The sequence below is a fragment of the Fomitopsis serialis genome, assembly GCF_022376445.1.
Source record: "Fomitopsis serialis strain Sig1Antser10 chromosome Unknown B0H18scaffold_69, whole genome shotgun sequence".
NCBI classification, from domain to species: Eukaryota; Fungi; Basidiomycota; class Agaricomycetes; order Polyporales; family Fomitopsidaceae; genus Fomitopsis; species Fomitopsis serialis.
In genome coordinates this window covers 46,516-73,016 of record NW_025955029.1, presented here as the reverse complement: position 1 = coordinate 73,016, position 26,501 = coordinate 46,516, and the positions used below count along the sequence as shown (strand labels likewise).

At 55.2% G+C, this 26,501-nt stretch overlaps 7 protein-coding genes across 7 annotated transcripts; 4 read left to right on the top strand and 3 right to left on the bottom strand.

Moving 5' to 3' along the window:
• Positions 1 to 3,278: 3,278 nt before the first annotated feature.
• B0H18DRAFT_936617 (uncharacterized protein) lies at positions 3,279 to 4,978 on the bottom strand. The gene is made up of 4 exons (XM_048041804.1): positions 4,432 to 4,978; positions 4,319 to 4,378; positions 4,051 to 4,267; positions 3,279 to 3,995 (listed from the first exon to the last, which is right to left on the bottom strand). The coding sequence occupies exons 1-4, from the start codon at positions 4,914 to 4,916 to the stop codon at positions 3,363 to 3,365; spliced, it is 1,395 nt and encodes a 464-aa protein (XP_047890152.1). The 5' UTR covers positions 4,917 to 4,978; the 3' UTR covers positions 3,279 to 3,362.
• An 806-nt stretch (positions 4,979 to 5,784) lies between these two features.
• B0H18DRAFT_1024340 (N-acetyltransferase) lies at positions 5,785 to 6,535 on the top strand (the record flags this gene model as incomplete). Its single annotated transcript, XM_048029694.1, has 5 exons — positions 5,785 to 5,804; positions 5,851 to 5,875; positions 5,930 to 6,023; positions 6,079 to 6,369; positions 6,427 to 6,535. The coding sequence occupies 5 exons, from the start codon at positions 5,785 to 5,787 to the stop codon at positions 6,516 to 6,518; spliced, it is 522 nt and encodes a 173-aa protein (XP_047890151.1). The 3' UTR covers positions 6,519 to 6,535.
• A 686-nt stretch (positions 6,536 to 7,221) lies between these two features.
• B0H18DRAFT_597288 (uncharacterized protein) lies at positions 7,222 to 9,344 on the top strand. The gene is made up of 5 exons (XM_048038716.1): positions 7,222 to 7,380; positions 7,447 to 7,566; positions 7,615 to 7,891; positions 7,946 to 8,701; positions 8,760 to 9,344. Coding segments are annotated over exons 1-5 (1,605 nt in total). The 5' UTR covers positions 7,222 to 7,378; the 3' UTR covers positions 9,210 to 9,344.
• Positions 9,345 to 10,462: 1,118 nt separating this feature from the next.
• Positions 10,463 to 10,914, bottom strand: B0H18DRAFT_597204 (uncharacterized protein). The gene has a single exon (XM_048038715.1). It carries the CDS (start codon positions 10,804 to 10,806, stop codon positions 10,555 to 10,557), a length of 252 nt encoding a protein of 83 aa, XP_047890149.1. The 5' UTR covers positions 10,807 to 10,914; the 3' UTR covers positions 10,463 to 10,554.
• A 3,353-nt stretch (positions 10,915 to 14,267) lies between these two features.
• B0H18DRAFT_1024334 (uncharacterized protein) lies at positions 14,268 to 15,939 on the bottom strand. The gene is made up of 5 exons (XM_048029693.1): positions 15,867 to 15,939; positions 15,695 to 15,807; positions 14,537 to 15,615; positions 14,460 to 14,482; positions 14,268 to 14,404 (listed from the first exon to the last, which is right to left on the bottom strand). The coding sequence occupies exons 2-4, from the start codon at positions 15,805 to 15,807 to the stop codon at positions 14,475 to 14,477; spliced, it is 1,200 nt and encodes a 399-aa protein (XP_047890148.1). The 5' UTR covers positions 15,867 to 15,939; the 3' UTR covers positions 14,268 to 14,404; positions 14,460 to 14,474.
• A 4,575-nt stretch (positions 15,940 to 20,514) lies between these two features.
• On the top strand, positions 20,515 to 22,518 carry B0H18DRAFT_1121961 (uncharacterized protein; the record flags this gene model as incomplete). Its single annotated transcript, XM_048034430.1, has 4 exons — positions 20,515 to 20,913; positions 20,966 to 21,472; positions 21,522 to 21,531; positions 22,337 to 22,518. The coding sequence occupies 4 exons, from the start codon at positions 20,515 to 20,517 to the stop codon at positions 22,516 to 22,518; spliced, it is 1,098 nt and encodes a 365-aa protein (XP_047890147.1).
• Positions 22,519 to 23,413: 895 nt separating this feature from the next.
• B0H18DRAFT_881127 (uncharacterized protein) lies at positions 23,414 to 26,210 on the top strand (the record flags this gene model as incomplete). Its single annotated transcript, XM_048040825.1, has 6 exons — positions 23,414 to 23,749; positions 23,796 to 23,981; positions 24,004 to 24,189; positions 24,223 to 24,431; positions 24,480 to 25,423; positions 25,471 to 26,210. The coding sequence occupies 6 exons, from the start codon at positions 23,414 to 23,416 to the stop codon at positions 26,208 to 26,210; spliced, it is 2,601 nt and encodes an 866-aa protein (XP_047890146.1).
• Between the last annotated feature and the right edge of the window lie 291 nt (positions 26,211 to 26,501).

The window sequence follows — 26,501 nt, the reverse complement described above, 5'->3', positions numbered from 1 at the left end:
TCCATCAACGTCCCTCCATCCATAACTAGGCAGACGGCGGGACTACCGCCAGGAAATGCTCCACGCGCGGCGCCTGCCAAACACCCAGAGACGCGATTCGAGTGTTGCTGACCATGTCACGTTCGTGACACTTGTAGAGCACCGGTAGCCAGTCATGGTCGATGTGCCAGCAGACCGCATCGTACGCACAATCAGGAAAATGAACATTGAACGGCAATGCCATGAGGTAGGGTGGGTCGACGGACGCGGTAGATATTGGCGTAGACGTGCCGGCGGAGCACGCGGTGACCCAAAACGACGAAAGAAAGGTGTGATGATGGCTATATGCGCAACAGATGTCACTCGAGACGAGGGAGTTGCTGGAGCGCAAACACAGGTACGCACCATGAAGGCCAGATCGAGTGGTGTGGTCCTAGCACTTAAGCCATGCGCATACACGGCTACGCCGCACGCGTGGCGGGACACCTGCGAAGCAGTCCTAGGCGTGAGGTCAAGTAAAAGTAGCAAGAATATAGCTCACCGACCGAGTGACCATGCCCGTCATCTACGGGGACGACGCACGACCTCATTTGTGAAGCCTCAACAGCGGATGCGCTTGGGGCTGCTGAACGACATGCCGACTGCCAGTTGTCCTAAGGCAAGTGTTCCTAATGGGTGTGACTCAGTGTCGCCGAAACAAAGGGAGCCACGACAGAACACGGCAGTAAACTCACTGGGCTTGCCGGGAGATCTGTATGGCTGCTCACTGGCAGTCGCCAGCCTACAACTTACGAGGTTATGTGCGCAACGCGAGTCCTGATAGGTATTCTGCAGACAGTCAAGGTGAGAACGAGAATAGGAAGTATCGGTAGGAGGGGCGCGTATACAGAAGTCTAATTGAGACGGGGTGGGGGAGGAGGACAACACGGCGAGTCGGGCGACGACCGTCCGCAAGGCGCATCCATCACGCGCAGACCGCGACGCGAGTGACAGTCATCGTGTCAGTTCCGAGAATACGCAGTCATACGGCGTGCACAGAAGACGGCCTACGGGGGCCTTTGAGTGTGAGGTCGAGTGGGATGGAGGAGGATCGTGCTTACAACCGACCAAGTGACCGTGTCCGCCCGCGTTAATACACCTCCAGTGACCGGGGATGCAGGACGTCCTCACGCCCTCTAGTCTTTTGCACATAGATGCGGTTGTAAGCTTGGTATACATGGGACGCACGCTCGCAGCAGCCTGAGCAAGGATCTGATGAGCACTCTTCAAGCTCGAAACAAGTAGCAATAGAACCGACTCGAAACTCACCGGGTCGAACTCGTCACCCTCCCCTATCAGTAACATCCACAGATTCAAATTGGAACTATATTCAAGCGCGGACACGGGATCGCGGGTTGCGTGAGCGGCATTGAGGTGGAACGGAGAGAATAGCTTGGTCGGGCGTGTGTCGGGGCGAATGGGCTTGGGACAGCAATTAGATGCGATGATGGGAAGCGGTAAAGGTCTGCACACTGTATGTTAGACATGGGTCAGAATTGCCCACGGAGCTCTTGAGTCGCGCCGAGGAGGCCTTTGGACGTTGGTGAGACTGCAGAAACATGGGACGGCGACGCGTTGGCGTGAGAGGACGGCATCACGGATGAAAGAGGGCGGGCACTACGTCCACGCCGGCGCCTCTCTTAGGCTCTTGTCGTTCACCCTCTCTCCCGACGTCCGACTCTTTCGTACTGCACGTTCTCTGCGCAGCTCGCATTGCTGCACTCGTCGCCGATATCTCTGTGCCACTTGATGCGAACTTCAGCCAGCCCCTTCAAGAATCCTTTGTTCCTGTTCCAATAATTAGCATCGAGGATCGTCGACCTCACGTTGTCCTCAGTCGCGATGAATACTCACAACGATGACCACGGCATAACACTAGCCGTGCTACGTAGATACAACATGCTCAATATCGTCGACACGATGCATGATCGTCCCGCTGGAGGGCATTACGCGGTGCGTCTTCGGTGTCACGATGTCGTCCATCCCTCTTCGCCCTGCCGCACTATATGTATGCGTTGCGTACCAGTATTTCGTCGGTCCGAGTCGTAATTGTATCCGTTCTACCACCGTTACTATGCGAGGCTTGCCGGGCTCGTCGCACGGCTGAAGCTGTGTGGACGCATCAAACAGGCAGGTCAGTCTTCATGGCGGTGTTGGCAGGAGTCGACCATGCATCTGTGAGAGTCGGCGGAGTCTTTCTACGCGACAGAAAGTGATTTTGCAGCTTGTGTTGCTCAGTTCGGTCAATCATACTCGAGTACGTACTCGTTTCTGACTCGTATGCGTACCGTAGCTGATTTGATGCCTCAGCATACAGCATATCATACCCGTCTAAGCCTGCAGGGAGTGGCTCGCGCATATATGTGCGCGGTCCTGGTTATACCTGGCCGAGGATAGGCACCGCTTTGTACGCAACCAAGCCGACGCCGGCAATGACGGAGATGGGCCTGCGGCGACCAACACATCCGCTGCTTTGCTGACGGTGTTTGCAACAACATCGCCGCGTCTTCGCATACCTCTCGTTCTGCGCCCCGTTCCCTGGTCTCTCGGAGCTCGCTTCGACAATTGCTCTGATTGACTGCGTACCAGCTACCTTCGTAGGGCCCGGGAGAGTCACACAGGCACGAGTTAAAAGCCCTGGCCCGCACCAATACACTCTGCAAGGCGCACCGCAACTCCGCGATGCAACTCGTCATCACAGATTGCTCGAAGAGTTGGAGGAATGCTCCGAGTCCTGTCCAGGCACCGGCTATGCTCGCCCAAGGCGATGTCGTGCTGACCCTGAGGAACGTACCTCCTTCCTCAACATGAATCACTCCCGCGACCTCCGAGTCAAACCGAACAACGAGCAGAGAGACTCGGACGCCGAGGCTCAACGGCTGTGCAGACAGGTAAGTCATGGTACACGTCGGAAAGCACGAAGCACAGCGCTCACCCACGCGAGACACTACCATGTACTCTCTAAAGCTCCTGACGTGGCTTTGAGAGCAGCGATGCATTTCAACGCCTTGACCTCGACAGAGACTGCATCATACTCGGCTCTAACCCACAGACGCAGACACGCGGCCCGGTGCGTACAACTCGAGCGCAAGCACTCGTTACTCCAGACGTGTCTCAAACTTCCCATGTTGCGACGGGGCGTGCTAGGCCTACATAATTAGTAGGATGCGGCGGAGCCTTTGCCAGAGCCTACGAGCAACGAGAAGCGCCGCGGTGAACGAGAGGACCGTCTCGTAAGCCGAGTACGCAAAGTGATGTAACCGTGTATCTAATCCATTCCATTCCAGGTCCATTAATCGTACATAATCATAAACACCAAGTGGTCGACATACACTATACAGCACTCACCAACCACCCACCACACGCGGAGAACCACGGTTGGCCTCACACAGGGCTCGTCTGCCCTCCCAACGTGATCCCGGGCTCACACTCCGCCGATCTCTCGTCACCGCGGGCTCCGGCGCCGCTACGCCCTCCCCATCCCTATTACCGCTCACGCCCCTCGTTGGCGAGCTCACCACGCCCCTCCGACCGCTCCGACTCCGCACCCACCAGCTCCCGTCGCTCGCCGTCCTCCGGTGCTCCGCCCCCTCTGTGTCTCGCCAGTCTACCGAGCGCCGCGCGTCCAGGTCCCGCCGCAGGCCCTCGTCCACCGTCGTCGGCAGCGCAGGCGGGTCGTACTTCCCCTCGCGAATGCGCAATCTTCGCGCGCGGTGCACCTCCTCCATACGCGCGACCCACTCGCGACGCTCGCGCGCGAGCTCGTTGTGCACCCGCACGACGGTCACTGCGGTCATGAGCAGCGCCCAGAGCCACGGGATCCCGTAGCCGATCCCGTAGCCCGTGTCTACGCTCGCGGTCCAGCACGCTGCGAGCACGCCGGCGGCGACGATCAGGCCCGAGACTCCCCAGAGAACGGAGAGCTGGCGGACCATGTGTCGAATGACCTGTGATTCTTCGTAGCGAGTACGCCAAGCCTGACAGAATGTAAGTGGTTAGCGAGAGCAGACGGCGAGAACACTACCAATTCACCTGTCGGAACTGCGTGCAGCCGCCCCCGTCGACAGCGACAATGTCCTCGACATAGCAATATCCGAGGGGAGGGAGGGGCTGACGTGGCGGGAAGGAAGAGACACGCCACGGTACGCGAATCCGGTAAGGGAAGACACCGGTGATGAGGAGCGGTAGGGTCAGGACGAGCATGACGCATGGCAAAGCCATCGCGGTAATTCGCGGACTCCCCGGGTTTCTGCACGGGAGGATCAGAACAGCAACATCGAGGAAAGAAGTGAGAACGTACACCGAGGAACCGATGATGAGTGGGATGAAGAACGCTGCCATGGCGAAGCTCAGAATGTATCTGCACGTTGAGGTCAGGAGGGTGAGCACTACGAAGATGTGATTGCTACGCACTGGAAGAAGTCGATACCCCAGCGTCCAACACCGATCGGTCTCCGACTGACGTGGTCACGGATGAACCACAAGAACCACATTCGTTGCGCGAACTTGAAACCGGACACGGTGCCGATGAGGCTTGTGATGATGGCAAGGTTCTTCGTGGTGCTCAGATGCGCGCCCCAGGAGAGTGAATAGAACAGAATGAGGGGAAGGATGCCAGACTCGACGAAGAGAAGAGTAAACCAGATGATTATGGCACGCTCGCGGCTGCCAGTCTTGATGGTATACTTGAGTGGAGGTGGCTCGTCGTAGAAGAGAATGGGTTCGTATGTATCGTTCGAGTTTGGATGTGTTACTGCGACAGTAGGTCGCTCCTTCCTAACGGATGACTGCTTCTCGGAGACATTCTGCGAGTCTTGGTGGTCGGGTGCATGGCCGCGCCCGCGGTCGTCGACGGCAGTAGGTGTGGTGGACACCTGCGAGCTCGGTCGGTCGGCCATGGCGAGGGTTGCGGGGTATAGCGTCGAGCGGTCGTTACGGATCGTGAACAAGGACAGGAACGATCGAGAAAGGATTGGGGCTTGTAGGGCCCCTCCTCGCCTATAACCACACGGCCTGTGGAGTGCGTTGAGGCGCTTGACGTCAGCCTCGTCGTTGCTGTCAAGATGCTGCCACGCACCTGCGACGGTTGACTTCCTGGAAGTTGTTGACATGGTGCGCCGCGCCGCTGCTGGTGCGCGACGAGAATAACACGGTGCCGCAGTGTCGGCACCCGACGCGGACGCGTTTGCACGTCCTCGCGGTCACGTGGAAGGCGCGTTGGCTCCGACACCATACACGCTCATTGCGCAGGACTCGGCGAACCAATCTTCCACATGGGATAGGGTGGGAGTACGAGGTCAAGAGCGCAGGTCTCAAGCCAGGATCGCACTTTCAGCTTTAAGTACCGTGCGTCTGACACAAACCGAGCTACAGAAGAACCGTCCGAGTCGGAGTCTATGTATAGAACAGCAAGGAACGTACAGTGACAACAGTTGCCAAATTGGGATGGGTACGGACGAAGTCTGTGTCTAGCAGTCAGATCGGATGTGGTAGCGACGGTTCCAGAGAAGTTGTTGAAGGAGCGGGATGGCTGCTAGGTGTGTCCTGCACTGAGTCTTGCGATGTGTAAGGTGTGGGGAACTCGAACTACAGCGGGCGCCATATTCCGGAGACTGCCGACGATCGATTCATCGGGCTCCTCCTCCTCGTCGACCTCCTCGTCGACCCTGTTTCGACTGGGACCAGTCTTGACCAGATCGTTACCAACCGTATCGCCACGCACCTTTTCTCAACATGAGCGTCACAAGACCGTTCAAAGCAACGGATATGTTTAAATTCAACCACATATGAGAGTGCGCGCTTCATTACAGGTCGTACGTTGACCATATTCAGCAACCTCGATTTGTGGACGGAGACCGTGATTCGACTCGCTATCCGAACGAAAACCTCTTCTGAATGGGTTTGTTTCTAGTATGGCATCAACTTCTACTTACAGTACCTGTCGCGTTGGCCGGACTTGTGCTCTTCAGAAGAGTCTCCGAACGGGCGTATGATGGGCTACAGTACGTTCATTCTTCGTCCTTTCCGATAGAGGTACTGACATCCTACGCCCTACACTAGTTCTGGGAAAGGCTGAAGGCCAAGACACAGAATGGCACGGACACATCACTGCCCTCACTGTCGCGCCCGAATACCGCCGGCTCTCGCTCGCCCGCAAAATGATCGACTACCTCGAGCGCGTCTCGGGCAAGAACTATCGCGGGTTCTTCGTGGACCTCTACGTCCGGTGCACGAACGACGTCGCGATAGGCATGTACGAGGGGTTGGGGTACAGCGTATACCGGAGGGTGCGGGAGTACTATGGGAGTCTGGGGCTGGGCCGGAACTCGTGGGACGAGGAGGATGCCTTTGGTGCGTGCTCGGCTTCGCTTATGCGCGTATGGAGCTGGGCTCATTTGACGTTGGCAGATATGCGCAAGCCGTTGTCTCGAGACCCAATGCGGCGCTCCGTGAGGCCAAATGGACGAGAGATCTCTGTGAGTGCACATGATGCTTCATAGCCTCACCTACGATAGTAGCCTCTCGTTCAATGTCATCGCCATGCGGCGTGATTTGATACTTAACGCCAGCTTATATCTCGACCGAAGGCTTCGCCTCTTGGCGTTCCTTCACAATCTCCTTCACGTGTCGCAGTCTTTCATCAATGGTTGGAATGCTGCTGCCTCGGTGCATACTGCACAACTACTCGGAAGCCAGCTCGCGCGCGCGAGGCCTAGATGCGCAACATCAATACCGTCGCTTATGCTTGCCTCTCTGCTACTAGGGTTGGTCGTGACTATCGTCGGCGGTGTAGTGAGTCTTCACGTCCTACGCCGGTCTCGCTCGCCAGAAGCGAAACCGCATGTCTGGCCTTCCGCTCATGGCAGACCGAGATGCAACTTGAAGTTGAAGACGACGACCGACCCGTGGCGTCCGGCCTATGCTACTTTGGCTTCGTTCGGTCGCTTCTGTACGGGACCAACGTTCCCCAGATAGCTCTGCGTCTGAGAAGCCCAATATCGTGGAGTGCTCTGTACAAGACGGATGAGGCGGATCTTGAGGTATGACCGTGAGCAAAGTACGTCCGACTAGAAGCCGTCTACGTGGTCATCGAGCTACGTCCCTGTCTAATACAGATCTGGCCAAATGCAAACGGTGGCAGTACGCGGCATAGCTCGCGTGGTAGCGCCCAGATCACCGTGTACGCGTGCGAGGGCACCACGCCCTCATCGCATCGTGGCGATGCTCTATCTCACGTAGAGGGAAGGAGCTGTTGCTCTCGCCTTCTCGTCCCCGCATCCTCACTATCGACATCTGACGCTGTCGCTCGTCCCGCTTCAGCCTAGCTCCTCTCAAACACCTGACCCTACCGATCGGTCGAATGTATGTATGATGCTCCAGAAGCATCCATATACGAATTTGTGTTGATTGACTCTTGCCTGCGTCTAGGACCTCGAAACACGAGTGTCGTGACTCGGGTACGAGTTGCGGGGACATGAATGCTGTTTATGAGATGATGATGAAATCCTTTTGGCGTGAGATTCGCTACAAACCGCCCATCCATACGAGGTGCCGTATTCTCGTAGCTATCTTCATTTAGTCCGCTGATTGTGTCAGTAGCGACGCACTCCCAATCCTCACGCAAGAACTCATAGACCTTATCATCGATTTCCTGTGGGACGAACCTGTACAGCTCGCCAGGTGCTGCCTCGTATGCCGAGCTTGGTATTGCAGCGCGAGGCATCACCTTCGCCGGTATACCATCCGAAGTAGCAGGGATTTGGGTGATCTCGTAGAGATACTAATGTCCAAGCACAACAAATGCTATGGACGTGCACTTGATTCCCTGCGCATCGAAGACCATCCGGACAAGCCGTTTGCGCATACCTTTCCGGTGCGCATACCTGGACGTCTACTGTCCCAGTTGGAGAGCCTCAAATTCTCGCAGCTCGATTGGACAAGCGCACGGCCTCACCTATCCTTCTTTACTCACCTCTCCTATTTCTCGTCCGTCACTCGCTTGTCACTCAGGCGATGTCGATTACGCCGTGCCGACGAGATCTGGATGATCACCCGTGCTCTACCTGGTCTGGAAGTCCTCCGTCTTCGCTCAATTGCCGTCGAGTCTGTAGCCCTGGATAGCACATCGCCGCCTCGCTCCCCTATTGCTGTCAACCAGAAGCTCCGTGAGATACACCTCCGGGACTACGATGGTTGTGAATGTCCCCTGGGGATGTGTGACAGGCAGCACCTCGCTTCGAGTCTGCTCGATGTTCTCTCGTCGTACACAACTGTGGACACCATCTTCCTCCGGTATACTGGTTTCCTCTCCGCTTCGGAATTCCATTCTTTTGTCTATGCGCTCCCGGCCCTTCGCAACATGCGTATAGATGGTGACCTGTTGCCAGAAGACTTGGGGTCTCCGATGACCCCGGCTGAAACGGTCGCACTGGCGACAGGCGTGAATGCTGGTATTTCATGGGCCTCCGTCCACCTGTGGCAAGTATCCTCAGCTTTTGCCTCTATGTTCTTCGAGCTATTTGCACAGCAGTGTCGCAAGCTCGAAGAGCTGCACATCGATCTCCTGGAACCACCCTCATCCGCAATGGTTCAGACCATCAGCCAAATTCTACGAGATTCCGGGCCGGCATTGGGGGAGTTCGAATGGAGTCACCCTGGTTGGATTGATGCTTTCCTTCCCCATGTGAGTCGCTGTGCGCGTGCCAGTCGCGTCGCATACTGACTCGGACGTTCTCGTACAGCATGTTCCAGGCCGTCTTCCACCTTCGCTGTCATATAACGCCAGTCTGGCAGTTCTGACCATAGACTTTACTTCTCCCTCGTCGCTGAACATGCCTTGGGTCTACGGAACTCTCCTGAGCCTGTTCACGCAACTTGGGAGCACGCATTTGCAAAGCGCACACGTTTCCTTCCTAACCTTCCACGGTACAGACGGTTCCGCATGCGCGATCACGGCGGAGGCCATTGCAGCGTTTCATGCCGCTCTCTCCCGTAACGTATTTGCAAGGTTGTCCTATGCGGCTGTCACCTTCCGCGTCAGCATGGGCTCGAACCAAGAACACGCTTCAAACTGCGTTGCAGAAACGCTATGCACGTCGGCTACCGTCAAGTCCTTCCTCGTTCCCCTCTTTAGTCCTTGGCTGGCTCGTGGAGTCATTGCGCTGGAACTTCCTGATGGATCGCGTATCTAGGACCCAGGAGAACCCAGTGCATGAGATAGAAAGTGCCGGAGGACGAGTTGAGCGACCTCTCTCGCTGCACGCTTGGCTCTATAGCGTCGATCCTGCGAACTATAAATGAGGAAAAGCAGGGGATCCTAGAGCATCGACGACGTTCGAACGCAGTCATCAATTTCTCGTTTCCGAGCCTACGCCCATTCCGGTCGATTTCGCTCCCAGAGCTCTGTTCAGACGATAGGCACCGGAGTCCACGCTACAAACACCAATCCACTCGGTCGATCATGTTCATCTTTGTCTTTCTTTGTTGTCTACTAGTAGTTGCTGCTCGTACCAGTCTCGATCCCACGCGTGACCATGTCTCGTCCTTGCGCCTCGCGTTTGACGAAACGGCTGTATGCAGTGCGCGGTTTTCTCTCGACTTCGGGTCCTCTGTCGTCGCAGTCAGCAGACTTCTTGCCGATGTCTCCGGAATTATTCATTTCGATAGTACTAGTACCCATGCACCACATGTACACGTAGTACCATTTCACCTAAGAATACACGCAGCGCTCTCGCATGATGGTACTTAGCGGGACAATCGATACTTTCGAAGCGCAGTCATCTGCGCTGGGGCAGTGATCAACTCGAGTTACGTGGCCGCATACATCACTCAGAATCACTCTCAGCTTCCGCATCGTGTGTGCAGACAAGATGACGACTATAGCGATACAAGCGTAAGTATGGTCTCGTAGTCACTGACGGCGGGGCACCTTTTCGCTACCTCCAGACTAGGACACGTCGACATGGATGGGTACGAATCAGGAACAATACTGTTCCTCGAATAATCGCGGACTTGGATACGGACAACACGAACTTGATCGGTGAACGAACATCGCATCATGTCATTGACAATAGGGTGTACGTGCGTCAAGTTCCCCAACAGATGTTACACATAAAGAGTACTGAGGAAGGAGTGATCCAGTAATCGAGAGCATGCGTAGCACTCACGTCGCTGATCGGTCCGCCCTAACTCCTCTCCCCTCTGGACTGGACCCCTGCGCGTCGTCCACGAGCCTCGTCCGTTCCGAAACCAAGCCCGCGCTGACCTCCGCCGCTCGCTCGCCGATGGAAGACAACATCTCGCGCTACGCCAGAGTTAACACGTCCCTCCGATCACCACGTTGCCGGACTTGAGACTGCAAGTGACGGGTCTATATGCGGGCCGTCACGCGTCATGGCGCACCTCCGCCGTGTTCGTTAGTCGCTCGAGTGATTAGAATGGCTCTTGAACGAGAAGAGGCCGTGATTGACACGTACGTCCAGTCGAGAAAACGACAGTGCGATCGGTCGATGCTAGGCAGATGACACCAGCGCAACATTAGTTACAGACGTCGATGCGGGACAAGCATGAACGGCAGAAATACTCGGATGCACCATTTTGTTCGTTCTGTAGCGATGATTGCTGCCATTGCGGTATTGTTTGCAGAGTGAACCAGTGCGAATTTGTATTGGTACATCGATTTCGCAGATACTGAGATTTGCGAGGGCCACGGCACGCAGTCGGGGGAAACGTGGGATGGCTGGGCGGCTGTTGAACCGAGCCTGGATGGGGCAATGGAACGGATGCCATGCTGTTAGGCCTGTAAAGACGTGGCGACGCCACCGCAAACGACGAACAGCATACACCAGAGGTTAGTGAGTCAGGAGACGCCTGAGCTCGCTTCTCGCCAGACCGCCCCTTCGAAATCATCAGCATCTGCCTCTCTAGCAAAAGAATGACAAACGCGCACAGTATGATGTTGGATCGCGACATCGCATGATCGGTATCGCGCGCATATATGCGCGAGCTGAGCGATGGATACATTATGCGGTATGCCTATGCAATAAATCAACCACGGTGCGCGTGATGGCCGGAACAGACTGTACGTTCAAGTCAAATCAACTGTATATACAGTCTGTACCTCGAGTTGCGTACGCTGCAAAACCCGCTTTGCTCCTTCACAGAAACACCCCGCTGACCCTCCACGGTTGACTTGTACGAAAAGATTCACTTCGTGTTCGACGCGTTCGTGCAGCTTCAACCGCTCGATGGGCCCGGCGAGTCCGCGTGACGCTGTAGCTGCCAGTACGATTGAGTACGTACCGGCGGGAAGCGCGTGCGGCGTATAGGACAGCAGGGTGGGGAGAGATGGGCGACAACTAGTGACGTGCATAACGCGTAGTGCCCTCCAGCTTGGCGACCACGCGCCAGGTCGACGACGTTAAGCGTGTGTTACTTATCTCGCAGACGCAGCCATTTAGTGACGTCGTGGTCAGTGTTCTGGATACCGGTCACTACCGAGGGCAGCGTATGTTGATCCTAGATGTTGATCTCGAAGGGCAGGATCGAAGGTCGGACCAGAGGAGGGATTGGATGCATTGCCGGCGATTCCAGCGCGGCGGACTACATAGAGGTGCACGATGCCAAACGGCGACTGAGTACTGAAAAGCGTAGTGGCGGCGGTGATCAAGAGAACGGAAGCGCCGGAGAACGACCTGGACGCGAGTGACCAAGACGCGACGCGGGCGCATCAATCCAGACCAACACCCTACCACTGGCACGCCCGTCGCTCATAACATTCGTTCGGAGTCAACTACGCTCTGTCTGAGCTCTACGCCGACAAGCTGTTATGATCGCACAGCTGGGATCGAGGAGGATGGGCGGACGGAGTCTGCCTGCTTTAATGTTGGGTATGCATGCGCCTCTCCCTGCTACCACGCAGTCCCTGATCGTGCCATCTGCGTTCATCAGTGGACAGCTCGTGCATGCCGGACGAGTTGTGAATCCGAGATACCCAGCTTGCGTGTAAGTAGGCGCAGAAGATATCAGGACGCCCGAGACCCGGAGACCGTACAACGCCAACGCGTCTGCCGACCGGGGCCGTCGGTGTTGGGCTGGCCTATCAACGACTATCAAGCAACTTTCGTCGATACCCTCGGATACGCGGAGAAGGCTCGCGAGGTGGTCTTGAAGGCGAGCAGCACGATGGCTACATACTAGGTGCGTATACTAGGTATATTTTGTAGCGACGTTCCCCGTGACAGTTGCAATCGTCCCTCCTTCCACCTCGGCGAGTGCGTTGCAGCGCATGCATGCGGTGCCTCGTATCTACGGGGAGACAAGGCATCGTATTCTCCGTCCACTCTCGCCGAAAACCGACCTACGAGGTTACGATACCGCGACGGAGTGGGTGGCGGGATATCTCGCCCAGTGAGTATTTCAGCCCGTTTGAAGTTTATAATCATACGTCACCTAATCCCTATTACAGTGGACTGCGTGTAGTGACTCTTCAAACGCGCGCCGACGGCGCGAGACCCTGTTTTGTGTCAAGTCGGTTGACGTGTATACGACTGCATGCGAGGTGCGTAACACGAGTATTTTTTTGTCCTGGTGTGCTTCGAGGCTACTCGCGAGTTAGCTTCCTCTCTTATGACGAACGTGCGCATACTTGGCTCGCACGTTTCGCCGCCGCGAGGTTCGTGCAACTCGGGCTGGGACCCTACGAAAATGAAGACGTCCACGGGAGTCCAGACCTTGAGCCTGGCTTCTGCGTATCCCGGGTACTCGCACTGAGTCGCAGCTCTGTGCATCGTGGTGCGTAATCTGCGGTTCTCTGTATGTGTGGTCAAATTGCGCTTCTGTGTCTACGAAGCTGATCTCGGAATCAGTCCTTCGAGCGCGCGGCACTCCGACTTCCTGGCAGTTGCGGGCGGTGATTCGGGCGGTCTACAAGCAACTGACTTGCGTAAACACCCTCTCCTCTGCGCTCTTCAATGGTGTGCACGGCGCATACACCGTGGCTCTCTCTAAGCTCGTATTCATCCGGGACACATGGAGTGTGTGGACGGGAAGCTGAGTATTCTAGGTGCTATTTGCGTCTCGGCGTCTCGCTCTAATTCACGAGGCCTCAATGATCATCCTTGGGAGCCCGTTGTGTCGTGCGTTCCAGCCTGCAGCCGCACGGTACCACACGCGCGCCAGTATCGAATTCTCGTATTGTACTCACCGTCTTCAAGTGCACTGATTTCCTCAGCCGCTTTGTAGTACGTACCCGCCAAAAAGTCTGGTCAGCGACCCGCCGCTTCATGGTACTACATCGGCGTATAACCCTTGAGCGTCCTGGCTCTTTGGTCGGTGAACATCTGACCTACAAGAGGGTATAACATCTCTTGCCACTCGTGGTCAGCATCGTGTTCCTGCACGTACGCTCGGCTTCGACTGCCTGCCTAATCCATTGAGCGACTTCGATCTCTCAACTGTTCATGACGCACAATTGACCCGTGTTGTCAGTAGTCGTGCATACCGGGACTGTTGCGAGTCGATTGGTCGCCACGCTAGGACGGTTCCCTTCGGTGACGGATGGCAATACGTAGAATGTGTCTCGCGGCGCGTGCCCTACGGCCAGTCATCGTCTCGACTTACGACTGGAAGGTACAGGAGCCCTGCAGGAGATCAGTGTACACTACTTGACGCGACACCATGACAAAGACACGACGTGAGTGCTCAGCGCTCAGCTTGTGCTTGTCTTTCCGAGACCCGTGTTTCTAGCGTAGCGTTTTGGAATAGATGATGAGTCGAAGGCATACAAACATTGCGCGGGACGTTCTGCACTCGCTCGTCTATCGTCTGCTGCTCCCGCTGCCTCCGCACACTCCACATCTACACTCCCCGATTTACGTCCTCGGGTTATTCGACGGTCCTGAGTACCTGATCTGGCGACGCCAGCTGGATTGAGCTGATCAGCGTACTGAGCAGGTCGTAGCCAATCTTCTGGACGACGCAGCATGAAACTCACCCGAAGATTCTAGCGATGTCAGGATCGGGACTGAACGTGAGTTCCAGAACTCCACGGTACAACCACGGTGCGAAGAGAATAACCAAGTGGGATTTGACCTGAGACATCACGGCGACGTGCCTAACCTCCGGGCTTGATCCCCACAGGTCAAATCGGACATCAACGCTGTTCTTTGGAAGCTGTGCATAGATTCCGCGTGAAAGGATGGCGTGGAATGTGGGGATATACTTCGTCGTGTCTGCTGGGGAGGCAGAGCGGACCTCATTCGCGTCCTGGATGATATCAGATTGATTGAGCCAGATGTAAAGCGAAATTCTTCGCAGATGCGGGCTGGTGATGTCGGACAGCAAGGCTTCGAGAGTCCTTTGTATGATCTGCGGCGACGAGGGAAGGGTCAGGATCATGTCCAGTTCCTTCAGCGCTGTGTTTGCTGATAACCGCGGTACAGCTTCGAAGGCTACGCTTACGTCGGTGAGCAAGCATGATACAGACACAGTAAGCGCTGTGGAACATTACCTCCACCAGACCCATGCCTCCAATCGAACGCCTCGAGTACAGCTCCTGAGATCTGCAGTATATTGGTCACCTTCGCTATAAGTTCTGCACATGGTGGGTCCGCGAGCTTGATAACCAATGTCCGCAGTCTCGGATGGCATGTTCGCGGACTGACCAGTGTCAGCAACTGTAACGCGCATCTCGAGGACACGAAGCCGATCTTGATTTCCGATAAAGAGTATCGAAGTGGATGGACTGGGTCTGTGTGCCCTCCGGCGGCCATATCAACTGGTGCGCTTTTCAGATCTGGGTACGTGTCATCTGCACAGTCTAGGTGTATTGACAAGCTAGATAAATTGCGAAAACGTCGTAGATAGTCCTCGATCTCCGGGAGAGAGGTGAAATGCCATAGGTCAAAGCTGAGGTCATTGATAGCTGGGTATGCGGAGCAGAGATCCAGAAAGCCCTGCAAGCGAACACGTCCAGATGCGATGGAATTTGTTGCGTCATAGCATGGGTTCCAGATACGCATCCCACGGAGCTTGTGATGGGCCATCTTGACGGTGGACATAGCCAGATCCGTCCTCGGTGGGGAAGGGTGCTGGAATGTTATTGCATCAAGGGTCACATCAGAGAGGTTGGGCAGTGCATTAATCATCCTGCGAAGGTCGAGTGTGCTGCGAAAGCGGCATCGGTAAAGTGCCAGGAATTGCAGGGAATCTTTGCAATGTGAGAGGCGGAGGAAGTGCTGAGGGTGGGGGTTGATAGTCGCCCAATCCACATCGCAGAACGTGAGGCGCATTATTTGCGGTAGCAAACATACGGGGATGTGCATCACCCAGGAGTGCGCGAACTGTCTATGAAGTTCAAGTGATGTGAGCTGAGCCTTGAAATACGGCCAGTTCCTTGGCCGGGCGAGGAGCCTCACGAATTGCATAAATCTGGTCTTATCTGTGAATTTGCGGTCGGTCATCGTAGGGAAGAGCGGGCGCGTGGCGCAATACCACGCGTGGCAAACGAGGCAGCACCCCGCAAACGCCCCGGGATCATCCCAAAGGAAGTCCATGATGCGCTCGATGAGTTCGTAGGGAAAGCGTGGATAAGCTTGCCTGCGCACACAACAGATTAGCATAATTGGCATGTGTCGACTTTGATGACACTTAGGACGGGATAGAATTGGGTACGCGCCTCGAGTACGTGGGCGGCTGGTAGTGAATCCAGCCAGGCTCGGACATGACATCTTTGCTGCTCTCCGACTCGGAGTCGGTAGTCTCCGTATCTTCATCGTTGTCCAAGTCCATCTAACGAACGGTCATGCGAGTTGATCATATGTGCTCGCAACTTATTGGGAAGGACTTACCTAGCTCAAGCCTGAGCTCCAATGCAACTCCAATGTCGTCAAAACGGATTACTTGCGGCAGACGTCAAGACACTGTACTGGCACCGAGCAATGATCAGATGATATCCTTCATAGCATGCGGTTGAGATCTCACCCAAGCAAGTCACCTCCTTGAGAACCGCGATCGATGGATGTGAGCGCGACAGAGACACGTCACACGACAGAGAAGCGACTTCGATGATGCGGCAGTTTGTTATGAATGTGGCAAATTGGGGGCGAAGGGATTTCCTGGTTGAGCAGCGTAGAGAGAGGATGGGTGATACAAAAGTGGCTCTCGAACTCATCGATAGTAGCCCCCCTTTATGATATATGACCGAATGCAACGTATCGTGCCGGCCACACGACCTCGAGCAGGCCTCGTGCGAGGTCTAAAAGCATATTAGGTTCTGTTCTGCTCGGCTCGGACCGCATCAGTATTGAGTCCACACAGACTGCGTGCTCGGGACGGTGATAGTGATGTAACCTAAGTAGCACGCACATAGCGCATGTACGGTGCATGCCGTACGACCTAGGTGCGTCAGTAGATAGATCGTCCTATCTTCCAACTGTCACTATATGCTCAGGCTTCCTGCCCTCTTCCGGCTGCAAAGCCGGGTATAGTAGAGGCACTCACCAGCGCACTCCACGAACGAATCCATTTCCATGGAGCTCCTGTCTCATGATTGCAGAATGATCGGACCACGGGAATTTGGTGGATCTGGGTCCTGTATGCCACCGGCGCCACGGCCAGAAGATCAGCAGAATGCTGTAACTCGCATCCCGTCTCTGGTATGACAGACAGGACTAGTACGCTTCATCGACATCCACTGTATACGGGACCTGGGCCCTACTTTGCTACGGTCACCTCTGGAGGTCTCGTTCCAGTAGCGCCGGCTTACCTGGCTGAGCGCAATAAGTGATCATACGGCGACTCGCATGATATGGCTTCTGTGGGCGTGTCAGTAAGTACGCCAGCCATATGGGTGCACACCTACTTATTCTGTAGCTCACTGGCGCGGCCTGCACTGCACGTCCATTTTTGGTGCTTCTAAGGGAAACACGCGAACCGGTGCCAATGGCGATCATGCTAATCAGGGTGAAATATTGGAAGGTGGCCATATATATTCCACAGAAGACACGTTTCACAGCGCTGGCGCAACTGTGTCTCTGCATGAGTACTTACCTCGAGTCAGTATGTAGCACCGTGACCCCACGTTCACTTCCTCTGTGACTAAGACCTTGGTATGAATCTCTTCTGTTGATATGTACCTGCGCGCACGAGATTGTTTGAAACGGCCTCAGTTTTCCTGTCTCTTCGCGTTGCTTTCGATGGGCTGTGCCAGTGCGACCGTATACGTAGACAAGAAGCAAGATGCACGATTGTCAGACACGATTTGAAATAACTGTCACGTCGCAGGCCGCACGTGATGAATGCGCGTCACGGACTGTCGCGGCGGTGACCTCCTGAGTCCTCCTGAGTCCTCCATCCACCCCGTCTCAATACGATCTCTGTATAGCTCCTGCCGATGCTTCCTATTTTCATTCTGAACTTGACTGTCTCCCTTGCTGGAGAATACCTATCGGTGATCACCTTGCGCGCACATAACCTCATAGGCCGACGACTGAGTAGCCATACAGATCACCCGGCAAGTCCAGCGGGGTTTACTGCCGTGTTTTGTCGTAGCTCCCCTTGTTTCTGGCGACACTCAGTCACGCCCATTGTAGATGTCTTGCTGTAGGACAATCAGCTCTCGGCATGTCGTTCAGCCTCCCCAAGCGCATCCGCTGTTACGGCTTCACAAATGATGACGTGTGTCGTCGGTGGCTCTATTTGCGCTACTTCTACTTACTCAACCCCACGCTCAGGACTGCCTAGCATTAGTCTCCCCTAGGAAGAAGACCTCTCTAACGGAGTGGAGGACGGTCTTCTATGGGCCTAGCATGTGACTCGCTACGCGTGCGGCATGGCTCCGTATGCACGCGGCTTTACTGCCCGGGACTACACTGTTTGATCTGGCCTTCATGGTGCGTGCCCGCATTTGTGCTCCAGCAACTTCCTTCTCGAGCGACTTCTGACGCGCGTATACCCACCTATTACTGTAAGTATCATGCCGTAACATCTATCCTTCGTCAGTTTGCTCCACCTCGTGCTCTACCGATACCTCTAGGCCAACACCTGCCGCTGCCGTCGACCCACCATACTTTATGGCATTGCCGTTCAATGTTCATTTTTCTTGATTGTGCGTGCACTGCGGTCCGCCACATCGACCGTGTCTGGTTACCCGGAGCTCTACAGGCGACACGAATGTGCCGTGGTTAGCAACAGTCGAACCACGTCTCCAGGTGTGTGGCTGGCGTCACGCGTGGAGAATTTCCTGGCGGTAGTCCCGCTGTCTGCCTACTAGCTATGGATGGAGGGACGTTGACTGATGGTACGCATGTCTTCTGCACGTCGTGCACGGTCTGCGCGCGTACGAGGCTAATCCCGTATGGGAACTGTCGGGACAGTCGCTGGAGTTGTTCATCACGGCCGGCTCCGGCGTCGATGTACATGCGTTCCCGATCCCCAGCCCTCCTCCCTCTCGTCTCCCTCATCGGCGAGCTACCACATCTCGCCCCGCACGGCTGCTGTGGCTCCGTATCCACCAGCTCCCGTCGCTCGCCGTCCTCCGATGCTCCGCCCCCTCCGCCGCCCACTAGTCCATCATCCGTCTCGCGTCCAAGTCCCTCCGCACGTTCTCGTCGTCGTTGGCAGCGCGGGTGGGTCGTAAGTCCCCGTATAGTTGAGCGGAGGTGGCTCGTCGTAGAAGAGGATGGTACTGTATGGCTTGTGTGAGTTTGGATGCGTTACTGTGACGGTGGGCCGCTTCTTCCTAGCTGTTGCCTGTTCCCGGAGCGGTTTTGCGAGTCTGGGTGGTCCGGTGCATGGCCGCGCCGGCGGTCGTCGACTGCAATATGTACGGTAGACGTCTGCGAGCTCGGTCGGTCGGCCATGGCGATGCTGCAGGTATAGCGTCCGGTGGTCGTTGCAGGTCGTGAAGAGGGACATGAACGAGCGGGAAAGGGAAAGAATTCCTCGCCTATAACTTGACGTCAGCCTCGTCTCTGGCAAGATGCTGCCACGGGTGCGTCGCGCCGCTGCTGGTGGCCATCGAGGAGCACGACAAGCAGGCCACTCCGACCCGTTACTAAACACCGTTAGACAAGGAGAGAGTGCGCTTGTCTGATGAGTCAAACACGATGACCTGCACGTGCTGGTTGCGGTTGCCTCCTCGTAAGTAGTCGGCACTACCTCGTACGACTCCGCGCTAGAATTGATGCTAACGATGGTCTGCAATTTGTCCTTGCGTACATAGGGCATCGTATTTTCCACAACTGGGTCGATGAATCGTCGGCCCGGCGAGCGTTTCGCCAGATGAAATGCATCGAAGCACCACCCTCATTTGGCGAGATGAGGCTGTTTGAAGACAGCGTTGGAACACGTGTACGCGGGGGCACTGCGCGGGGACACCATTGTCCTTGGGTCGTGCAAGTCCTCATCTTCCGTCTTGTGCGCCCGTCCATAACGACTACCGCAACACTGCCTGCCTTCGCCCTCTCGCGCTGGTTGTCAGGACCACCGCTGGGACTATTGTCTTACTGGTGAGGACCGTGAGGTAAGTGAGCGTGGGTGTTGCCGAATTATTTGATACTAATGCATGTCTGGATCCAGAGAGCCTTCTGTCCAGGCCACTAGCGGAACTTCCATTTTCCCTACATAACTGAGCCACATCACTTACAAGTAGTATGTCTGATCCCGCATCACACTTCCCGTTGTGCCCTAACGTGATGCCAGGTCAACGTTGAACGCGAGAAATGTCCGATGAAGCTACTAGTAATTGGATTTGGATTGACTTCAGACGGGCTGTCTACACGAGGTACGGTCCCGTAATCCGTTCACACCCATCAATACCCTGGTCGTTGATCATGCCCTCCCAGTGATGCGTCTCCAACTCTGCTGCACGAGATCATTCAGCTGATCGCCGACTTTCTATGGGACGAGCCCGTGCAGCTCTCTAGATGCTCCTTTGTCTGCCATGCCTGGTATTACGCTGCAAAGCGTCATCTCTCTCGGGGTGTGACAATTCGAAGCACGACAGCCCTGGGCGACTTTGTGCGTATTCTCGTGTCCAAGGCCAATGGACGGTATGGGCGAATGGTCCGATCACTCAACATTTGTGACAACGCCGAAGAGCCGTATGCACACACATTTTCTATGCGTGTCCGCGGATGCATTCTCTCGGCGATAAAGATCCTCGTTATCTCACAGCTAGATTGGAATACAAGGAGACTTCATACGACCTTTTTCACCTACCTCAAGTCTTTTGTGACAGTCACTTTGTTAACTCTCGAACAATGTCACTTCCGCCATGCCGAGGTATTCCGGACTATCATTGCCGCTCTGCCTAGTCTTATACACCTCCGACTCGCCTCGATCACGGTCCATTCTGTGCCTCCAACCTTCAATAATGCGGAGCAGAGCCCTGCGCAACAGAAGCTCCGTACACTATCACTGTCCGGATCTGTTGGCAGTGACTACGCCTCAGGGACTGCTCACATCGAATCGCTTCACCAAAGCGTGCTCAATGTCATGGCCTTATACACGAAAGTTAACAAGCTGTCGTTGGACACAACCCAATTCTTCTCGTGCTCACAACTCTTGCAGTTCCTTCGTACCTTCCCCAAACTCAAAAACATATGCTGTAGGAACGAGCCAGAATGGGAGCTTTTGTCTGACGAAGCTGTATTGGCTCCAGTGGTCAAAGACATGAAGGCATTCACCAATGTCTATCTTGATCGGGTGCCTTCAGCCTTTGCTGCAAAATTCTTCAAGCTGTTTGCGAACCAATGCCACGAGCTCCGAGAGCTTGATATTGCTCTCATAGACGCGCCTGGACCCAAATTACAAGCTGCCATCGACAAGGCTGGGGCAGCTCTTCGCACGTTCACATGCCGGTACGAACATCAGGAACCAACCATCCCACCACAAGTGAGTCTCGTGTATACCCACATGCTATAGGCGACATCCTAATGTTTCACAGTGTACCACCCCCTCGCTCATGTACAATACCGGACTAGAATCCCTGAATGTGACCTTCACTGTAGCCTCGTCACTGCGCATATCATGGATTCACGGGACACTCTCCTCTCTCTTCATGCAGCTTAGGAGCCCGTGTCTGGAGCGCATGATCATAGGTTTCTATTTTGAAGAGCCTGGCATCGACGCTGGTATGGACCTCGACACAGATCTGGAGACTGCTTCGTCGGACATGGCCATCTTCCGCGCTACAATCTCTCACGACATTTTTTCCGGCCTACCCCCTGGGAGTGTAACCCTGAGGTTCAATATCCAGACCAATATCGACGACTTGAGTGCGAGACCCTTTTATGCCGATCCAACACTCCCTGATCAGTCCATGTCCATGGCCATCCGATCATTTGTGGTGCCCCTCTTCATCCCATGGCTATCCCATGGGGTTATGAAGATTCAACTTCCGGATGGATCACTCGTCGTTGATCCACCAGGCCCGGACAGCGAAACTTCGGAGGTCCAGTCAGCCCCCTCCTCCGATCGCGCTGTCGTTCACCCTGTGTTAGTTTGCATCTAGTCAGTGTCATTGCGTACAGGTGAGGCTCACCATCACGCGGACGGTCAAATTCTTATCGCGTATCATGTATAGACATCAGCCGTGCTTTTGCCACAGCGGGAACTTGTTCGGCACGCAAAGCTCAGACAGGGTGATAGCCGTGTTATTGCCAGTGCCACCAGATCCTGGCATGCTCATGTATGAATACCTGTTGTTAGCACAAACAGATCATACATAAATCCCTGTACTTACAATGCCCCTTCATGTATGAAGGCGCAGTAATCACTGCAGCCGGTGCCCCGCTCGCTTCACGAAAGGGCAGCTGCCCTTTATGGACAGCCCAGGTCCACCGGCACCGGGGAGAGCTCGCCGCGGCGCCACCTACCCAAATTAGGTGCTGTTGCGCGCTCTTCCACTTTGGGTCCCGTCATCGGGCGAATGCGATCGCGATGTGCGATCAGTGAAATCTGACGTTGTCCGGGCCTAGGTACACCTTCCCGATTCGGAATGTTTGAGTCCCCGACATTTCGTTGCACTCTGACAAATGCTACATTCATTAAGACTGTCATATATTTGTGCAATGTAAGTACAGTACTACGCTGAGTGCTCCAGAATGAGCACCAACAAGGCCCCAAGCGAGCAGCCCCGCATGCTCAGCCTCGACGTCCTCCGTGCGCTTCGTCACCTCGACATCCCAATACCCTAAGCTTATAAGCTTGACAGACGGGGGTCCCCTGTCAAGCTAGTAAGCTTGCATAGGCGTAATCCCCACCACCGCCGGTAGCACCGCGGGTTCGCGACCGGTACTACTGGATATGGTGTTAGATGCTGCCGGGGCTATCGGGCCTGTTATCTACTGCGATAAGATCACCGTCCCGCCCTCGGGCGCCGTCGCTCCTGGGCCGAGTCCCGCTCCCCTCGGCGTTGTCTCGGCGGCGCTTCCCCGCCTCCCACGCGCCATCGCGCGCGCTGTCGTCCTCGTCGTCGGCCACAACGACGACGACTAACACCTTCCCTGGGTCCGTTTTCACCGGAGTTTTTTCACAGCCACCTATGACCCCTATATAAGATGCATATACACTGTTCTGAATGTGTATAATGTTATACTTAGGGGAGTTTTGTGCATTTTCTTCCTAGATCCCCCATCAAGATATTCATGACCTATATACAATACATGTGAACTCTGTATACGAGGCTAAAGGCTCTACTGAGATCACGATTGAAAGTCTCGTGACTCCGTCGCTTTGCGCGCCTCCAGAGCATGTTGAACTCGCAGTTCCCACGCACCGCTGTGCCCTTCATCCCAACATCGTACCGCACATCCTCGGACCCCACTACATCTATCTGACGCTTGCCAATCCCCTCGATGTCGTGGGCGAAACGAACCAAGACTCGGGCCATCTACTCGGCGCCATACAGTGTTACTGGCACCCAGTCCTCGCGGACCGCACGACGGCTTACAGTAGCAGACCTGCGGGAGGAGAGGCGGCTTGTTGCAGAGAGGAATAGAGACCGGGCTTCGTGTACGTCGTGCTCTCTCTCGGGATTCCTTTATGACCTGCTAACAATCACAGACATGACGGCAGAGGATCGCGACATCATCAACGAGATACAGGGAGAGGGAGAGCACCCCGGATCGGCCCCTCTGCAACACGACGATCAGGGAGGAGATGTACAGGACGCAATGGACGTGATGAATGATCTTGGGCAGAATGGGCAGAGCAGGGATGACGAGTGGGAGGACATGGTGCAGAACGACGAGGGCTTCATACTCGCGCTGCGGGACATAGTGAGTTCGAAGTATGTCTATGCCCCACGACCATAGAATGTGTTGTCTAAAGGTATTGTAGGTGGAAGCCGAAGAAGAAGGACACACGGACCTGGCGCAATCGCGTGGAGCGCATGCACGCAAATTGGAATAGTATCCTACCCGACCTCGTCGAGGCCTACATTAACTGGCAAGACTCGCCTCCCACCCCAGACTGCGATGAGCAGCTACCGCACTTCACAATTGACGTCTTCAATATCTTCACGCTGCAAACAACTGTGACCATCATCCTTGACGAAGAGGCCTCGAGCCCCCGGGCCCTACTCCGCAACGGCTACCTCGGCACATCACCTATTCAACCCACGCTAGCCATCTCCCTCTCGACGCTCGAACTCTTTCGTCGGATTCAACTCTTCAAGGCTTCTTTCAGTGTCGAGGCGTTCGCCAAACTCATGTGCCACTATTATAAGGTGCGTTTATGCGCGTCTGACTAGTCTAATTACTAACAGGTTGTAGATCGCATATCGCCGCCACTATCGCGCAATCGTCGCCGACGCCTATGAGGTCTACATCACAATCCTACGTGCTGTGCAGAAGCGCGTGGACAGGGTGCTCGGGCGCGATGTGCCTGACTGGCGAGTGATGAATGCATGTCCCCCCTGCGGATATGAGGTAAGTAGTACATGTGACGAGAGCTGTATTGTTGACTGAAAAATCCTCGTAGCTCGAAGATGAGCCCCCGATGACATGGTCACGAATGGTGTGCATGGACGGGAACATGTCGCTGAAACGTATTGCCTCCATCGGAGCCCGGGCTCGCGGCGATCTTCGCGTCCTTGGGGATAGTGATTACTTCCTCCCCTCAAGTTTCGTCGACCAGTTTGCCAACGAAGTCCGGTCGCACAAGCAAGTCAGCTTTACTGGCGACGAGGACCCTGACGAGGATGACAACGTCGACGCTCCACCCGACGATACTGGTGGCGACCCTACCGATGGCGCTGACCCCAGCCAGTGTACGAAGAACTGGAAGGCATCAGCATCCGAGGATAAGAAGGGCATGTGGGGCATATTCGATGAGACTGGTATCTTCGCGAGCGCGTGCCAGCATGGTATGATTCTTTGGCTGATCAACATGGTGCGGAGCGGCGAGCTGTGAGTGTCCTACCCTACAATCCATGTTGTCTACTGATTGCATTGCAGTGCAAAGTATCCATTAGCGATCGCCGCCAAGATTATCGATGTGCTTCCGCAAAAATGCCTCAATGGCTACGACATTGGCTGCGACTTCGCGAAGACACTTCAGAATAGCTCACTCGGAGAACGATGGCGTGTGCATGGGTCTCGATGCTGCGTCAACGCATTCCACGGGTGCAGCCATAACTACTGGTGCCAGCTCAATCACCATCCGAACGTCATCGTCGGCATGGGCATTGAAGACCTCGAGACCCTCGAACACGTCTTCAGCGCCTCCAACCAGCTTGCTTCCATTACGCGATACAGTTCCCCGTACCACCGCCGTCTCGCGATCGAGCAATACTTCCAGCAGTGGGATGCAGAAAAGTACGCGAACCTGAGTGTCATGATCTATAACAACTACGTCCAGGCCCTGAACATCATCGAGACGGACACTCTCGCACTAAACGAGGCTATGTCCTCCATGCACGTCACAGTCGATATGCTACGGCAATGGCAGGTCGAAGAGCACGAGTACTTCCGGACGCTTGGGCGCGAAGCTCCGTGGGACGTGCACGCCATGGCGTACGTTGAGAATCTGCAGGAGCTCCGTAGTTTACGGGCACAGCTCCAGAAGGCATCTACGCAGCTCGTCAACTCGATCCCGGCAGGCTACACCTTCGCACTGCCGCAATCTGGTTCGGTCAACTACAATGCGGAGACGTCGCGGATGCGGAAGGCGGAGACGGAGCGGCGCTATCTCGTTGAATGGGAGCGTGCCCTTGCAATTGAATGTACGGAGATGGAACTGCACATGGGTATCCCCGTTACTTGGGAGTCCACGGACGCCCTGTACCAGGAAACCTTGAGGTACATGGCAAATCGTACGTATGAGCGTGCCCTGGATAAACTGCAGCAGCTCGTCGTGAAGCGGCTCTTCGAGTTGCACAAGATGAATCTGTCGCAAACAGGTATGTTTCCACCCTAACAAGTGACCATGAGCTTACACTCGTTGAAGCATACCGGGTGCGAACACACATATCGAAATCACTACAGAAAAGATGCAAGGCGATTCGTACCGCGGTCAACTCGTACAACAAGGCAGCAGCCGAGCTCAATCCTCCGCGTGCTCCCCTTGACTGGCTGAAGGTATCGCATTACAACTTCCTCGATGAGTTCGAACTGCTCAAGGATACCCGAAATGACGTGCGCAAGAGGCCCTGGGTGCGACCGGATGCACGCGAGATGATGCGGCAACTCCGCCGCCTAGACCGTGCAAACGAGGAGATAGATCGCTGCAACGTACAAGCACGACGACTGTATACCGCTATTGCCGACGAGCACGATCAATTCCTCCGCGTCATCGGGGACCTCAAGGCTGCCGAAGATCCTCTGCATGGGATTGCGGTCGAGTACTGTGAGAGGCGCCTCAACGTGAACGTGCGGCACATCGAGCGGCTCCACCAGCTTGCCTCCTTGAAGGGGTTCACGGGGAATTTGAGCCGAGGACGTCGCAAGGGTGCACCACCTCCTACGCCTTCTCCGAGTGCCCATCCGCCGATCGCTCAGAACGGGCCCAATGTCACGGCCGAGTCGCCTGCTGGCAATGCTGCCGGCCTTACTGCATACAATATACCCTCACACAATCATATTCACAGTGACGACGGCGACGGTGGCGACAGCGATGGAGAGGATGATGACGAGACTCAGGGTGATGTCGGCAACCTAGTTGACTTCATGGGTAATGCGTCGAGGTAGACACTATTAGCTGTAATGTACAAACTATTCATGATGATGTTATTCTGCCATTTGTCGTGTTCGTGAATGTCGAAATCCTCCGCAATACGCTGTACAACATTGAAGTTGGTACAATGTCAAACTCGCGATTCACACACCTAGTACATTAGACCTCTCGGTCTTCCTGACGAATTGCACGGTCACGGTGAACAGCGATGTTTATCCATATACGAAGCATGCTACATCAAGTTTGAATCCGACACTAGGACTCGGCGGAACCACAATGCGTGAAGGTGAAGACACCAAACATCG